At 42.0% G+C, this 15,753-nt stretch overlaps 1 protein-coding gene across 1 annotated transcript in view; it reads right to left on the reverse strand.

Moving 5' to 3' along the window:
• Positions 1-1,164: 1,164 nt before the first annotated feature.
• The window catches only part of LOC101683581 (nucleoporin p58/p45-like), a 57,548-nt gene continuing 42,959 nt past the window's right edge, over positions 1,165-15,753 (reverse strand). Inside the window, exon 9 of the mRNA XM_045080642.1 lies at positions 1,165-1,460. Within this exon, the coding sequence (XP_044936577.1) occupies positions 1,441-1,460 (20 nt within the window). The 3' untranslated portion in view covers positions 1,165-1,440. The remainder of the gene's footprint in view (positions 1,461-15,753) is intronic.

Raw genomic sequence — 15,753 nt, forward strand, 5'->3', positions numbered from 1 at the left:
ATTAGGAGGTAATTCTGACCCTTTATACAATTGTTCTCCTCCTTGTTTAGGGAATCTGTAGAGTCAGCTTTCTTTGAGGGATCATTTCATCCTGCTCCAAATGCATGCTCCTTACGGTGTCTCTACTGAATATTCTGACTTAGCCAGAAGAACTCTTCCCTCCAATGACCTCTAGTCTTGTAGGAGTCTTGGCAACCATCTTGTTCCGTTGCCTTGACTCTCTGTTACAACCTGGAGCATTTTCTTTGACACACACTGCTTCCTGTGGAGCGAGGACTCAAGAGGACTCCAGTGTGTATTTCCAAGAGCTTGTTTTCTATTTGACGTGCTTCTCTCTGGAACCCATGGCCTTTTCATCACTCCAGCCTTCCTGAATTCCAATCTCTCTTTCCTCACAGCAGGGAGACTCCCATCATTTCCTTGGAATCTCCTCCCTCCCCCCACCATCCAGAACTCCTCAAGGTGAAAAGCCGAGTGAATCCTGGGGCTCAGTTTTTGTTTGTTTGTTTGTTTGTTTTCTTTTAAACAGGTTTATTCACAAATGTGCATTCCTTTTCAATGTTTTAAAGAGTTAGATATATAGATGTAGATATAGACATATCTACATCTATATATCTATTGATAGATTAGTTTATTTCTTTTCCAATTTCCCATGGGCTTCTGGTTGGTTTCATTTCCCCTAACAAGTTTTGGATTAGTTTTGAAGGGGTGCTATTACAAGATACCACAAGCCTAGATGCTCAAACAACACAAGTGGACAGGATTACAGTTCTAGAGACTACCCTGTTGGTAAGACATGCTCCTTTTATAGGTATTATGGAAGGATCTGTTCCAGGCCCCTTTCCCAGGTTGCAGTATTGCCCTGGCTTTGGAATTCTTCACATGGCCTTCTCCCTCAGTGCATATCTGTGTTTCCGCAGTCTCCCTTCTTAGAAGGCCACACATCCTCCTGAATTAGGGGCCCAGTCTATACAAATATGACCTCATCCTAGCTAGTTACATCACCAGGGACCCTTTTTTCAAATAAGGTCATGCTCCCAGGTGCTGGGGTTTAGGACTGGGATAGTTTCTATGCATAAACACACAACAAACACACACACACACATGTGTATATGTATATATATGTATATATACATATAGATTTTTATTTATTTTTTACCTAATAAAACATTTTTGTTCAGAATCTCAGTCTTCTTTCCTTTCAATAGAATGTTATTCTATTCCTTTTGGTGCCTCCTGAACAATGTGACCATCTCTACCTCCTCAATTTCCAAGAAAGTTATTCTTACCTAAAGTCGTCTGCCATTTTGTTAAAAACAGTTGGCATCTTTTTGCAGTTTACAATGTTTTTGGTTTGAGTATCTGTTTATATGCTGATGAAGGTGACTTCGGTCCCACGCTTTCCTTCTGAGTTTGTTTCTTCTTGGGAAAGTAAATCTTCTATCTTTCAAAAGAAGGACCTAGAAAAGCGAAATGGTTCTTCTTTGTAAGTCTACATTCCTTGTTCTCAATTTGTATGTAGTTTATGTGAACAGAGATTTGGTGGCTGACAGCATGTATCAGCATTTAAAAGAAAAAAAAATTAAATTAAATGTAAATGAATTTAAATTAAATATATTTAATTCAATTGAAACTTGAAAATACAAATGAAAATTTAAAATTAAGAATGTAAGTTAAATACATTGGTAGGGGAGGTGAAACATGAAAGACTAAGGACTCTGAAAATCAATCTGAGGGGTTTGAAGGGGCGAGGTCTGCGAGGATGGGGGAAACAGGTGGTGGGTATTAGAGAGGGCCTGGATTGCATGGAGCACTGGGTGTGGTGTAAAAACAAGGAACACAGGTATGCTGAAATAAAAATTAAAAACAAAAGAAAAAAATGATAAAAACATAAATAAAAACATTTATAGAAAAAAACAGGGATTTTTAAAAAGGGATCTATGAGGGTTTTGAGTTGGGTAAACCTGGTGAATCACAGACCTGTACCCCTGGGGATAAAAATATACTCTATGTTTATTTAAAAAATAATTGAAATAAAATAATAAATAAATAAATGCGGATCTAAAAAGTGATGAAGCAATGAAAATGCAAGACAATGGGCATCATTTGAGGGGCTCAGTCATTTCATGAAATGTCAATGGTTTTTCTACTCTAATGAAAAGATGAAATTGGTTAGATCGCATCAATACCCACATCCACACAGAACAATGTGCTGCTTCGAGGAGGTACAGAACCAGCTCACGAAGGCAGAAACAAAATTCGGTAGTATTGAACACCTAAAATTGAACAAGACTTCTACCATCCTAGAAGGGGACATCATAGCGAGTATAAGAAGGGACGGAGGAAACACTGAAGGTACAACAACTGGATAATAAACAAAGCGTGAAATGTGTATAGAAAGATATTCTAAGAGAATGGATGACAAAGTATGAGAATCAGGAAGTAAATGCCTCCAAGTCATCAGATAGAAGTTAAAAATTCAGGAAAATTCATTGGACTCCTGGGACATACGAACAAAGCTTGAAAATCCTATTGATGAGAACACCAAAAGGAGGACTTCGTCTCTCCAAAAATTTTATACCGTCTCTACCCAGCAAGGCTCCACCCAGAATACCATCCAAGATGACTGAGGGGAATTTAGGATCTCAATCCATGGGATGTCCAATAGGTTCATAGGTTACCTAGGTGAAGAGAACATGTACAGAGATTGGATGAACGGTAGTGTACAGTTTCAATGGACCCCAACTGGATGGAGGGATTCAATGCAATCCAGTTTCTGATCTAGCAAGAGCCTGTGTCCATGGATAAGCCAGTTCTCCTATTGCCATGGACACGAAAAGGGCTCGTCATTCCCCAGCAAATCTGAAGAAATAAGCGAGAGCAAGAGTGAGGGAGAAAGAGAGTGAGAGGAGAATCTGATGGGATAGGCTTTCTTACAAAAGGACTCTTGAAATGACCCGAGGAAACAGACCAAGACGAACGGGCAGACTTTGACCAAGTGGTGCTCAACGACGTGAATATCCACTTGGAACATAAGAGGTCTGAACGCTATTCCAGACTGATGGAGCCTGCATACGAAAGAAGACATCATAAGTTGTCTGGAAGATACAATAGGAAAGCCTTTTGAGGATCTGGGGGAGGTGGCAGAGATGAGTGGAGCACACCACCAAAAACGGGAAGCCCAAGAAGGGTTGGGAATTTGGACTCTACGAATCCAAGGTTCCAAACACAAAATCTTGCCCAGCAAAGGACAAGACAAAAACTATGAAATGTTGTATGGAGATATCACCTAAGAACTGTATACAACTCGAGATAGGATAACTAGGAATCAAGAAGGATAGGTAGGTACCTTCAAAATAATGAAAATCCTTGCACAGAAATATGCCAAGGAGAAAATCATCAGCCAAGAAACACATGAAGATTCCTAAAATGCTCACCGATCACAAAAGTGCCAAGGAAAACACAACCTCTGGGTTAGTGTTAACCCAGTGGAGGAGGACCTCAAAGCGTGTTGCCTAATGCAAGGGACTGAATCGTGAAAAACGGTTTTAATCATGGAGTGGGGCACCTGGGTGGCTGCTTTCTGCTGGGGTCCTGATGCCAGGGTCTTGGGATCAAGCCCTGCCTGGGGCTCTCTGCTCAGCAGGAAGCCTGTGTCTCCCTCTCCCACTTGCACTGCTTGGACTCCCTCTCCAATTGGGCTCCCTCTCTCACTGTCTCTGTCTTTCTGTCAAATGCGTCTATCAAACAAACAATTCCTTTCATTCAAGAAGTAAAAATCAAATGTTGACGCATGGGGTCCTAATGAATGACAAGAATCAGGAGGGTTGTTTGATGATTTACTGGAAGGTTTTCTTCCTTCCTTGGACAGACAGAGAGGAGGAGGGTGGCTGCTGAGGGAGCCCAGCCCTGGTAGTGCCGGCAGCATCTCGGGCACCTCCCTCTCCGCCTGGGGCCAGTTGCTTCTCTCCCCACCCCTCCCCCTCTCAACCATTGTTTATTTCTGTGAAGGCTTTCCCTAGTTTGTTTCAGGGCAAGAGCACTCTTGATGGGGGAGGGGGAAGGGCAGGACCCGAAGAGAGACCTAGTGGACTCTGCCCTGAGCCCAGAGCTAACCTCAGGGCTCAATCTCAAGAGCCTGAGATCACCCCCTGAGCTAGAACCCAGAGTTGGGCACTTCACTGAGGGTGCCGCTTCTTGGCTGTTGTTGACCCATTTCTGGAGACGGGCGCCTGCATGGCTCGGTTAGTTCAGAGACTGCCTTGGGCTCAGGTCATGACCCCAGACTGGCAGGATCTCGTCCCGCCTCGGGCTCCCAGCTCCTTGGGGAGTTGGCTTCTCCCACTGACCTTCTCCTCTCTCATGCTCTCTCTCACTCATTCTCTCTCCATGAAAGAAAGACAAGCTTTCCAAAAAGTGTCTGGAGCCTTGTTGGATGGGCTTGAATGTGGTGGATCTCAGTGAGTTTTCTCACCGCAGGCAGACACCTTGAGGATAGCCATGTCTTTCTGTAAGGATCCCTTGTTCTGAAATGGTTTCTTTCTCTGTTCATGGATCTGGTGTCTTTCCATTCTCTTCTCAAGACCTCAGAAAAGCAGCCTTTGAGGATTCCTTTGGGTACAGTCTAGCCCTTTTCATCCTTCCTCTTTCCACAAAATCTATACTAGCCTCTGCATCCTCCTATGTAGAGTTTATTTTTCACTCACCTATCCAGGTCTTTTATTTCAATAGAATTTCAGTCATTCATTCTGAAGGTCATTGTTGAAATGTTAAAGGGGAAGTCTACTAACTCGCTAGGTGTATTTTCTTTTTCCTGTCTATTCCTTCCTCCCTTTCTATCTATACACATAGATATATATAAGAATACATATACACACACACGTGTTTGTGTGTGTATGTGTGTGTTTGTTTATGCATATAAACTATTCCAGTCCTAAACCCCAGCACCTGGGAGCATGACCTTATTTGGAAATAGGGTCCCTGGAGATGTAACTAGCTAGAATGAGGTCATATTTGAGTATACTGGGCCCCTAATTCAGGAAGACTTGTGTGCTTCTAAGAAGGGAGAGTGTGGATACACAGATATGCACTGAGGGAGAAGGCCATGTGAAGAAGTCCAAAGCCAGGGCAATACTTCAAGCTGGGAAAGGGGCCTGCAACAGATCCATCCACAATACCTACAAAAGGAGCATGTCCTACCAACATTGTAGCCTCTAGAAATGTGACACTGTCCACTTCTCTTATTATTGTCGAGGTCATTCTACCTTCCAAATAGATAAAAGAAAACTGCCATGACACAGAAAATGTGCTTTAACTTATTTGTTGTTGTTCCAAGTCAAAACTTTCTTTTTGTAATCATAAATTACTAAAGCAAAGACAAACATATGCAGAATGGCATCATTTCTCCAAAGAGAGATGATATATAAATCAAACAAGAACACTTTGAAACATTTTCCTAAGAGGCATCACAGAACATATGCTGTGGTTTTGTGAGCCAGTGGTTTTGATAATCCTCCACTGCTTTTTTTTTTAGCCAATCTTGCCTCATGTTAGATGTATTATTTATGGTAATAAACTTATAAAATTGTAAACCTATTTTATTTAAATAAGAAAAATGTGAAATGCATAATTCAATTGAAACATATTTTCTATTTTATCATCTAATACTTAAAAATTATTATTTTTAGTAAACTTTCTCATTCTACTAAAAAACATACAAAGGTGGTTTATACTTTTTTTCTCTAAAAAAAAAAAAAAAAGCCAGAGATCAAGTACCACTAGTTCTATGTTAATAGAAGTTTATCCATGGTTTGTGAGAAGTCTGAAAGTTTCATGTATGAACAAAATTATATTTTACTATAAGCTATGTCCTAAACACCTGGGACAAATAATTTTCTTCTTTGACATTTAAACTTGAATTGTTTACAAAAAAAAAAAGTTGGAAGTGTCATATCATTATATATTTAACATTATCTTTTCCCAGACTTTAATTTCCTAAAGATAGAGGTCGATCTTTCTTAAAGAATGTACTTTTGTAAGGTCCTATAAATATCATTTCTACATTATTGTTTATGGCTGGGTTAACAAGAGCAATAGAGACAAATGATAATCACTTAAGAGCTTGCTGCGTGCCAGAAGCATTATACTTATTTTTCACCCAGCTGTCTAAGATGGGCATTCCTATTACCTTATAGATGATGACTATGTGCTTAAGAAAGTTTACTTGCCTTAACCAAGGTTATGAAATTAGTATATAATAAGTTTCAGTTCATCTGGCTTGAAAGTCTATCTCCTTTTCATTAATATGTTATGAATGTTAAGTCTTCGTTTGTAAAATGGGTCAAGATGTATTATTAAGACCTTGGTCTTGGCTGATGGATTGCCCATGAGACATAATATTGGACATGATATTGGGATGTATGTCAGCATTATGACCATGGTAAGTTTTTAATTTTGTAGATATCTGCCAAAAGAAAATAAATGACAAAATAATTATATAGGTGCTTATTTGTTCCAGCTCTAAGTTATTTAATTTATTGCCTTGTATAAATATATTTTCCAAGTGTTTCATCAGTCATTAAAACATACAGCTTTTTGAGTAGATGCATGTTACCCCATGTCTGTTTAATCTCATTTTTCTTATGGCTCATGATATTGCATTCAATGCAAATAGCTAATGAGTTGATTTTATTACCAAGAACTTTCTGAATGATACTTGTGGAATTAATAATGTATGCTATTTTCAAATGTACCACTTTTACTTCATATGCATGGTATGCTATTAAAGTTGGTATTTTACAATATGGATAAACACAGGCACAAATGAAGTTTGATTTTAGTGGTTAAGACAAGGTAATGATGTATAATATTCCTTTCAATTAGCAATAATCACACTTCAGATAAACCTCTTTGGCTATGATACTACCACTGCATAAATTCAGTAGCAACATCAAAAATCATTAGTTGCATAACTACTATACCTAGGGAACTAGTTTGAGTATCATTTTTCCTTCCTTACTAATATTATAATCAAGTTGCAGAGAGGATATTTGCATGAAAAGTCAGGGATATAAAATTATGAAGCAATAGTTGATAATTGTGAAAAGAAAGTTTTAGATAGGTTTTCCTGTAAGAATTCAGAAGAGTAGTGACCAGTGAGGGATGATGTGCTCATAAGATGTAGTTTAAAAAAGTAAATTATTAGATGTCAGATAGAACTTTCAAACTACAATGACAGTCTGACAACTTGAGAAACAAGAGTGGAAAAAACTGAGAAAAGAAAGAGATTCATATTGCAGTGAAGTTGCCAGAATGTTTCAGCCATATCTATGACTAGTCTGCAAGCCCAAATAACTTACTGAAGGATTCTATATCTCAGGGCAGAGTTGCCACATAGGTTCACTCACAATAGCAATAGCAAAAGGGAGTATCAAGACATGGAAAAATGGATAACCAGGGTTCCACAAGAATCCCTCACTACTCTCATTGAAATAAGCAGTCTTCCCTCCTCTTCTTCCTCAGAGTCAATTGCCTTACCAAAAGAGTGGTTCTAATTCTTGTCTGCTGGATCCTGCTCTTGAGAAATTTAAATAGTCCTGAAAATAGCCATAGTTTGTATCTTAATGTTATCCTTGTTACATCCTATGGCAAGAGGGTTTCTGTTCGTAAACTAAAAACTCAAATCATTCATATCCCAGAGTTACAGGGACTTCATACACAAACATCTCCCAATTGGCTTTTGGGAGAGGTAATAAATAAATCCACTCCTGCTTCCTTCTCTTTGTTCTTGAACCAATGTTTGTTGTCTGTTTGTTGGTTTTGTTTTGTATTATTTTCATTAGACACACTGTTCCATATACAGGTGTCTGATTTAATGTTTGGTTACACCATGAAGGATGCCAACACACTCTTTCAGATTCTATCTCCAAGTGGCATGTGAGTTATGCCATTAGAAGCCCAATCCAACATGCTATGAGACCAAAAGCTTCAGAATGGTATGGTAAGTGATATCACAGGTGGATCCTGGAGTTCACTGTGAGGAGGGTCTAATGGTCTGATGATTTGTTGTGTCAGATTCCATGCTGGCGGATCAGTTTTTCAGGGAGCATATAGATAGTGGTATTGAATGAGGATCTTTGTACAGGAAGTTTGACACTTACTACAGATAAATATCTCTCCCGATGAGGATAAGTTGCTGGACTTTGCAGGATAGAAAGGTACCAATATAGTTAACTTATTGGGTAATCAAGTAGTCTTCCAAAGAATAGTGTACAAGTGTACTTGTTGTTCTCTGTTGTTGGATAATTTAATATTAAGCAGTAAGTAAGTATTGGAAAGTAGGAGTTCATCTTTTTGGGCTCATGCATAGGGTTCACTTTTACAATTTTGGCACCTTGTTTGTGTGATAATCATGCTGGTTCTAGAGTGGCCAATGGTAAAAACCAAAGACCACTGACCAAGTCATTTTGTCTACTTAGTGGTTTTCTACTCCTTCCATGATAATGCTTGCAGAGGTCATGGATATCCTAGCCTCCCCTTGCTCCTCATTCTGTGTAATCAGCAATTTGTAATTGATACAATGTATAACTGCAATGTGGAGGTTACTCCAACTAACAAGTATATCAACCTTAATTACCTACATCACTTGGTGATTCTACTTATGCTATGCAAGCACTATGAACCAAACTTTAGACACAAAACCATTATTACCTATCTCCCCGCATAAGTCACCACTCTAATGGGGAAGAAGTGTCAAGAAGATGCTTACATTCCTCAAGTAAATGGTGGTAAATTACGTTGGAGAAGTATTTGAAGGTTTTACACAATGAAGTAATACTAATCACAATGCTACTGGTTTGTACTTCCTAGGAACCTGATCTCTTTAGTTAATGAGTATTGCACCTAAAAATTGGGTTGAGTCCAGGAACTGAGCAAGGGATCTTGATTTGTTATTTGGGTGACTACTGTCAGCCTCCTGATTCTATATATGTTTTTTCCCTGTTAGAAATGTTAAGAATAAATCTTATTGCTTTTTTGTTGTTGTTGTTGTCATTTTCGGTCCCTCGATGTATTATGCTCTATTAATTGTCTTCAAGACTCCCTGTGGATCAAGATGTTTTGGCTTTTCCTCTAGTCTCACTAGTCTCTATGATCACTGTAGCATCTGTCTTTTGGCATTTAAGCAACTACACTGGGCTGCTATTATTTTTGGGGTAGAGGAGGAAAGTGGTGCATAATTATCCATGGATATGAACAAGCCAATATTTGTGACCTACTGCCAGCTTTGACTCAAGAGAAGATATGGTACTAAATTTCTTAGTGATGCTAAGAAGTAGTGTACCTCTCACCAGTGTATTCCTGATGATGGAGGTGACGGGCATCCTCTAAAGATATACTGTATTCATTCCAGTATTCCCACATCCTCAGCCTTTTTAGAACTTCCACATCTACTTCAGTTATCTATTGCTGCACAATAAATTATTCTAAACCCCCAAAACTTAAAATATCAAGCATTTATCATTTCATTTATTATTTATTAGGGTCACTAAACTGAAGGTTAAGCTAGGTGGTTTGGGATTGGGGTCTTTCAGAAAATTGCATTCAAGATGTTAGCCAGAGTTGAAGTAATCTGAAAGCTTAACATGGACTGGAAAATCCACCCCGTGATCACTCACTTACACTTCCTGGCAAATTTAGTTCCATATGTGGTCAGGAGTTGTTATACCTAACCATATGAGGTTCTCTGTAAGATTCTTGAATATCCTCATGACATAGTAGGTGCCTTTCATCAAAATGAATGATCCAAGAGAAGGTGTTAGGGTATTTTTATATATGACTCTTGGAAGTTGCACATCTCCATTTCTGCCATACTCTACTGGTTTCATAGAATACAACGTGTCTGATACAATTTGAGATGGTACTACTCACAGAACTACATAAATACCAAGAAGAGATCATTGGGACCATCTTGGGAGCTGACAACTGTAGTTTGATTTTTGGGCCCCAACATTAACATCTCTTCCACATAAGAATACATTATCTCTTTCCAATAAACCACAAGTTCTATCCATTTTCGTATCAATTCAAAGCCTAGAATTGTTTCAGTTAGTCAGGTCCAGGTGTAGATAAATTTCCTCTAGGGTAGTTATATATATATATATATATTTTTTTTTTAATTTATTTATTTGAGAGAGGGGAAGTGGAGGTAGGAGCAAAAAGAGAAAAAATGAGAGATAGAACCTCAAGGAGATTCCTTGCTGAGTGTGGAGCCCGATGTAGGGCTCCATCTCACAACTGTGACATCATAAGCTGAGCTAAAATCAAGAGTCAGTCACTTAACTGACTGAGCCACCCAGATGCCCCTAGTGTAGTTATTTAAGCATAGCTCTTCAAATAGTTCTTCTCATGAATTTGAATTACCCCATAATGATGTATCATGCATTTGAGCAAAGATATACATTTTCTGTGATGTAAGCAGAGAGAGTTTTTTGTTTGTTGGAAACTCAAAAAAAGTTTATAAGTTCAAGTGTTTAAAGTTTAAAGTGGATTCAAGAGAATATTCAAGTGAGACATACTAGATAATTTCAAATATTCAATATGTGACAATATGAATGAGAATTTCCTAAGGGTCATGATAATAGTACAAATAATTATGAAATGTCCTGACATGAAGTGGAAGAAAGAACATAGAATTAATGGACCAACCAAAGAGAATGATGGGATAGCCTTGTGAATGCATAGCTGAAGTATCAGGTTGAAGTTAGTGTTCTGACAAGATGGTCACCCTTTTCCAGAATGCTGTATATATGCTAAATCAGTTGCCATTATACACTCCTATTTTTGCAATAGGTATGTACAGATATGTAGAACTAAGGGACGGAAGCTAGAATATCCGACTTTACCAACACTTCCCATGACTCACTGGAAGAGTTTATGGTTCCATTCTCATAACTCAGTATTTTGTAGAATTCGATTCCTATTTCCCAAAAGGGGAACATTTCCACTAAGGTACAAAGAAAGAGGAAGTCCTAGTGGATTTTAAGTTACAGCTGTTTTCTGAGCATTTTATGCACTTTGTGCTGTGGAATCAGCCAGCAAGATAATGAATCATCATACTGGTGGGGTTAATTAATTTTAGTCATTAGGAGGATGTAAGGTAGGGATAAATATATCTGGTAACTATTCATCTCTCATATCTGTCAGGGTGAGCCTGGTCCAGCATGCAGACTTAAACTTTTGCCTTTTTATTTTCAGTACAGTTAGATAAATCCCGGCATTGATCTCCATGCCATCCTATATGGATCAGCTTTAAACACACATTCCAGAATAATAAGCATCTATTTTGATGCACGCTGTGATAGCTGATCAACAAGAAGATATTCATTTGAAAAGTATCACATGTTCTCCCCAAAGCAGGTACTGAGATGGACATGCATGCTTAGGTCATTTATTTGGTGAACACTCCTGTGATCAATGTTTGGGGGAAAGCAGTAGAATAAACGACTGATCAGAAGGAGATACTGGGTGGAAGATTCTCTCACCAACACTGAAAGCATCTTTGAAGGTGAGGGAGCCCTAAAGAGCTGCCCTGATTTCAGGGAGAAGACTAAGACTCTATGGCCCTGTGTTGGTCATCACTAAACATAGTTTGATTGGAGAATGAGACATAGACAAAAAGGAGGTGAATCTCTTCAGTGAAAACAACTACTGAAGGAGACTGAATTCTCAGATGATGATTTTCTTTTGAGGAAGAATAACAAATCTCTCAGTCCTGTGTGGGAGGAAGTTATGCTATGTAGCTTACACAGTGAAGCAAGAACCAAGAGTCCTCTCTTCATGCTATTTAGACCCACTTGCTTAATTTGAGTCCTAGAAACAAGTACTTCAGTGCAACGGGCCTCTTTCTCAGGGGAAAATGTAAAAGAAAAATGAATGGAACAAAGGCAGGACCATTTCCCACAGCGAGTTTAGAGGCAGCACATTATCTCCATTCTCTATCTTACTAAACTCCCCCGCCCTGAGTTAGAAGCACTTTTGTTATCAAGATAGGTCACCCAGTGTAGTCTGATGAAACAGGTTTCACTCTGCACTCTCTCCATTCCAGACAGATTGTTCATCTACTTCATCTGTGCTTCCTTCTTTCTGCTGCCTACGGTGCTACCACCTCAATCTCCTCCATGATACACGTGGAATTTGTTCATGTTTCAACTCAAAGCACTCACCCAAGAAAGCCTTTCCAATTCCCAGTTCTTCTGTCTGCTGTGGACCCACAGGGCTGGGCCATGTGCATATGTCTGTGTCATGGTTCAACCTAGGGGCTTCTGCTCCAGTGTGAAGATCAGAGAGAGAATATGGGTCCGAGTCAACATGGGGCTGGCCAGTGAGCTTTTGGAATGAAATCTCAGAAGGGTCTTTGGGTCACGTTGCCATGTACTGTGATATGGAAGTGAATCACCAAGTCCGGACCACACTCAGGGGAGGGGGGTCACACAAACATGTCTACAGAGGAGTTGGGGAACCAATGGAGCCCCCAAAGGGAGACTGTGAAGATCCCTGAAGGGTCCAGGCCTTGCCCAGAATCAGACTGGTAGGGAGGCTTAGCAGGCTTGAACCAAGCTCTTTGAGTGTCCTCAAAGTTGGGGTCCTGGATGCAACCTAGCCATTCACTGGGGGCTCTGGAAAAGTTTTTCTGGAAGGAAGTGGCTGTCGGCCTGGAAATGTTATCAGGCTGAGGGTGACCATTGATCTCCTAGATAGGAGACATGTTCCCAGGTTCTTGTCTGAGGAGAATCCCGGGTCATGGCAACCCACTGGATGGACCCCTATCTACATCACACCCTTTGGAAAGGAGGGAATGGCCTTCATCCCAGGACAAGCGGTCTCTAGGGGTTATGGTACATTCTGACCATCAAGGGCCAAGGCACCAGTCCGTTCTTTAGGGTTTGCATTGAAAATGCAAAGCCTAAGACCTTGGGAAGCTATTACCCAGCCCTCTGTAAGTGGGGCTGTCCTCTTCTGGGACTCCAGAATGTGAGCACCGATTAACACATGTGTGCACACAGGAGCGAGTGTGCTGGTGAACACAAACACACACACCCCAGGAGGGACTGTGGGGTGGGATCTGATTAGTAGCAGATTCCAAGAAGTTTATAGGAGGGAGGAAATTGGGTGGGAGGTATTTCCTACATGTGACAGCACTCCTCTAACATCATAGCTATTATCCGACCTATGCCTGTGGACATCTGATAGAAAGACATGCTGGAATCATCCATATTTTGCAGAGAAGGGACCATCCCTGTCACCACAATGGCTTATCTAGGGTCCGAACCAGGTAAGAATAGAGACTTGTGTCTGAAACCAGGTGTGTTTGCAAGTTGGGGCCCTGGCTGCTCCCAGACCTTCCCTGGGGGCCTGTGGAGGGGGGTGTGTTGGGGTCACTGTGTACAGATAAGATGTGCCCTTGCATGCAGAAGGGGGATGAGGAGATGGCAGACGGGAGCACTGTTCATGTAGGGGTCTAACCAGGAGTGGGCCCCGGTAGGGGACCTAAGGCAGTGATGTCACTGCCTTGACCACAAAGGCCTGCAGAACTTGGAACCCCTGCAACCAGGTACCCACATTCTAGTCCGGTAGCAGGGTTACTGGACTCAGGATATCTGACACAGAAAGATGTTTTCCTGTTGTGTACCTAGTTTCCGGGGCTCTGGGTATCAGAAACCCCAGGAAAATGGCTTGTTCCCATGTTGCAGACATTGGCTGAAACCAGCCCCCAATGCCTCAGGACATTTCGAGGGAGACTCCATAAGGTACTTACTACTGAGGAAACTAGGCGATGCCCACCCCTCTGAACCGTCCTATGGAAGCCCCATCCCTTCCTCTGGAGTTTGAGGGGAGGAGGGATATGTGGGGGTTCCCGCCCATGGGCTGGAGGAGGGTGAGCACAGTGGATACCCTGGTGATCCCTTCTTGTTCACACCAATGTCATGGTGGGCCGGGTGCACAGGGGATTCCTGAGGTGGCTCTTAGCTGTGCCAGAGCACATCCAAGGCCCTGAAACTGGGCCATGTTTCTCTTCTTGGGGGAGGGGTCTGCCACCTGGGCTGTGGTGTGTCTGGAATGGAGCGCCCTGGGTCTGAAGACTAGCAAAGGCCTCCAGACAGGGCTCTAAGGCCTCCTGCCTGGCTGCCGGGCACTGTCTTTACAGAATGCTCCAGAGGACATGGTGCAGGAGGTGAACGAGGAGATCCCCTGCTCTCCTTTCTCGAAGGACAAGAAGCTGCACATGGCCAACAGAGTCTGGTGCTGGCTCAGGGTGAGTGCAGGTGCTGGGGAGACCCGATCCCTGGGGTGCCGATGCAGCACCAAGGGCCCCACTTTCTAGAAGCCAGCCTGGCCTCCTAGAGTCCTGTACTCCCATGAATCTGCATCCCATCTCTTCCCCAAACTGGCCCTCATGGTCCTGCCCACGCCTTGGACAGAAGCAGAGCCATTGTCCACATACTTATAGGAGTATCATTAAAGAGACTTTAGACCAGGTCTCATCCTGTTGATCTAGACTCCTTTTGCCCTGGCCTAGGCATTTTCCTAACTCGTGCTCCCAGGTGTCCCCATTGGCCCAACAGTCCTTCCTCAGCTTCTGCAAGTCTTGCAAATGATCATTTGCAAGAGTGAGTTGGGAGACTTTGATCCAAAGGGACATGGGGCCCATGGTACTCTGTCTCTTGCTCTGCGCTTTTGTATTGATGGAACACATTGTTGGGACCCTCCCCAAGGAAAAGGAACAGGGGCCTCACTGCACTGCACTGCACGGCAGTCCGGAAGGCCAGTCATTGATCACAGCCATGGAGCCCTTTACTGGGGCAGGACTGGATGTAATCCCCTTCTCTGGCCAAGGCACAGTGCTGCATCCTACAGCCTCCATGCCTTCTTATCCTAAGCCCTCTCGCCTTAAACATCTCTGTGTTCTCATCTCAAGAATGGGATATGTTGGGTGCCGGGGTGGCTCAGGGGTTTCAGCCTCTGCCTGCAGCTCAGGTCATGGGTCCTGGGTCTCACAGTCATGGGATCGAGGCCCACTTCGGGGGGTGGGGGGTCCTCTGCTCAGCAGGGAGCCTGCTTCCCCCTTTATGTCTGGCTGTCTCTCTGCCTACTTGTGACCTCTCTCTCTGTCAAATAAATAACAAGTCTTTCAGAAAAATTAAAGAAAAATGGCTATGTTATCAGAAATCACAGGATCCATGCCACTCATGCAGGGACGTGCTATCCATACTCCGCTCACAAAGAGACCCGAGATACTAGCAAGTTCAGACGTCATTTCTTTCAATTCTTTGTATGGATACCAAGAACATTTTCTCTTTGCCTTAAAGGCTTCTTAACTGATTGGCTGATTGATGGATTTGAGAGAGAGACAGGGGGAGAGTGGGGAGAAGCAGAGGGAGAGACAGAATCCTCAAGCAGACACTGCCCTATGGACACAGCCCTACGAGGAGCGCAGCCTCAGGACACGGAGACCATGACCTGAAGCAAAACCAAGAGCCTTAGGCTGAACCCAATGAGACACTGAGTCACCCGATTCTTTTTCGGACTCTGGGCTCTCTTGTCCCACCTCTTGCAGAATTCCCTGAGATCTGGGGGCTCATTCTGCCCTCCAAGCCCCAACCCTCTTGGTGGCCACAGCACCGACTCATGTCTCTTCTGATTCACCTCAGGGGAAAAATCGTTCAACCAGGAAGAGGAGGAAGACCTCGGTGCTGA

This window comes from Mustela putorius, unplaced genomic scaffold, assembly GCF_011764305.1.
Source record: "Mustela putorius furo isolate JIRA1106 unplaced genomic scaffold, ASM1176430v1.1 tig00000485_pilon_pilon_pilon, whole genome shotgun sequence".
Lineage (NCBI taxonomy): Eukaryota > Metazoa > Chordata > Mammalia > Carnivora > Mustelidae > Mustela > Mustela putorius.